Below are 2,295 nucleotides of genomic sequence, written 5' to 3' on the forward strand. Positions count from 1 at the left end.
CACACAGGGCAGAACATAGCTGCAGGTCTGAAACAAGCACTGGCTTCGTGGGATCTGGAGGAGAGTAAATTCGTCTGTATAACCACAGACAACGCTGCAAATGTCATACTGGCTGCAGAACTGAATGGCTGGATGAGGCTCCAGTGCTTTGGGCACAGATTACATTTGGCCATAGGTGAGTAGGCCTAATTCCTACTGAATATGATGCATAATGTGATTTTCTTTCAATAAGTATACAACATAATGCTTCAAATGAATATAATATATAAAAAACGATTTAAATTCAGAGATACTTTTATTCATTCTCACAGTCATACACATTTTCTATGAATTATACAAACACATAAATAAGCTACCATCACTTTTTCTTATTCATTCACACTCAAGGAAATGATAATCATCATCCTGATAATGCTTGTTTATATTTTTTATGTTTTTATAGAAAGAGCCATGAAAGATCACAGGATTGAGCGTGCAGTGGGGGTCTGCAAAAAAATGGTCAGCACCTTTTCATTCAGTTGGAAAAAAAAGAGAGCTGAAAAAGGCACAGATAGACCTCAAACTGCCAGACCACTCCTTAGAGACTGAATGTCCAACCAGATTGGGATCTAGGCAGGCCATGGTTTCCAGAGTCCTTGAGCAGCAGAAGGCCATTGCCCATGTCCTCTCCCAAGACAAAGGAACCAGGCACCTCATCCCCTCATGGCAGGACATTGATGTCCTTGAGGCCATCAACAAGACCCTGGGACCTTTGGTTGAATTCACTGATGCACTTTCTGGAGAGAAATATGTGAGTGTGTCTTTTATAAAACCAACACTCCACCTATTAACAACTCAATCTTGGCTGAGCAAGATGATGACACAGACCTCTCAAAATGCATCAAGAGGAGAATACTGGAGTACCTAAATGAAAAGTATGGTGACTCACCAACACAAGAGTTGCTTGACATGGCCACTGTCCTGGACCCAGGGTTCAAACTGAGATATGTAAGCGAGGTCAGCCAAGAGACAATAAAAGCCAGACTAACAATGGAAATGAAGTCCATTGCCCATATTTATAAAGATACTAAACATCTATCTGTCTGTCTGTCTGTCTGTCTGTCTATCTATCATTATTTATAGTAATTATTTAAGGATTGTATTTTAGAATGCCAAACCTGAGACAGATAAAACTGGTTCCTCATTCTGTGTTGCTGTCATTTTATGTTTGTCCCATTAAAGGAGGCTGCAGTGATGGGGACACCCGTTGGTAACACGGAGGTTGCTGATGATGGTGCATCAAACCAAAAGAAGAGGGAAAAGGGCCTAAGCAGCTTCTTTAAGGCCCCTCACAGCACAGCTCCAGGTGCAGAACATGCTCTTCAACTGGACCAGGCCATAGCTTTTGAGCTTCAGGCCTACCTCCAGGCAGGGACCCTGGACACAGAGGAAGACCCACTGGGGTGGTGGAAGCTATCACAGAACCTCTTCCCACGACTCTCCATCCTGGCAAAGAAATATCTTTGCATCCCAGCCACAAGTGCCTCATCAGAAAGGGCCTTCAGCACTGGTGGAAATGTTGTCAACTGCCTGCGAGCATCCCTGAAGCCTGATCATGTCAATAGGCTGGTGTTTTTGGCTAAAAACCTTTGAAAGGTTGCAGGAACCATGTTTTGTTGAGCCATTTTGAGATTGTATGGGACTCGGGCCTACTAGTTTTTATTTATTTCTTATAAAAGGTACTACTTTCAGTGTTTAATTTTATTTTTGTTCAGGCAGCAACTTTAGTTGACATACCTCAATGTCAGTTTGATGCAATTGTGCATTTTGTGGCTACACAGCTTGCCTTGATGTTTGGTTATTTGTATGCATAAATATTATGCAGTAGTTTGAAGTTCACTAAACATTAATGTTTACATTTTTTATTTATTTTTTATATTGCAAACATTTGCACGGTTATCAGTATTTGCACACCATTTTATATTATTTTTGACAATCTTTAAAGCAATTATTCAATACATTGTTATTGTTAAATAAATATCGTGAAATAATCTAGATCTCAATTACATAATCGTGATTATCATTTTCGCCATAATCGAGCAGCCCTACCTCTTATCTAAGCAAATTTAACACATTGTATTCTAATAATTGTTTTCTTGTACTCACACAAGGTAAATAATACTTTATTAAAATCAAAATGCATTTTGCCTTCGCTGGAGGGTCGCTGGAGGGTTCGCTGGAGGGTCCGAGGGACCGCTCCAGCCTTCATCCGCCTCTGCTGGAGGGTCCGGGGGACCGCTCCAGCCTTCGTCGTCT

The 2,295-nt window shown here is 41.0% G+C and overlaps 1 protein-coding gene across 1 annotated transcript; it reads left to right on the forward strand.

Moving 5' to 3' along the window:
• Window positions 1-1,221: 1,221 nt before the first annotated feature.
• LOC146638136 (uncharacterized) lies at window positions 1,222-1,749 on the forward strand. Its single transcript, XM_085366312.1, has one exon. The coding sequence runs from the start codon at window positions 1,234-1,236 to the stop codon at window positions 1,630-1,632; it is 399 nt and encodes a 132-aa protein (XP_085222438.1). The 5' UTR covers window positions 1,222-1,233; the 3' UTR covers window positions 1,633-1,749.
• Window positions 1,750-2,295: the final 546 nt, after the last annotated feature.

Source organism: Diplotaxodon limnothrissa, linkage group LG2 (assembly GCF_057381915.1).
Source record: "Diplotaxodon limnothrissa isolate DT_005_m linkage group LG2, D_limnothrissa_male_GT1.1, whole genome shotgun sequence".
Lineage (NCBI taxonomy): Eukaryota > Metazoa > Chordata > Actinopteri > Cichliformes > Cichlidae > Diplotaxodon > Diplotaxodon limnothrissa.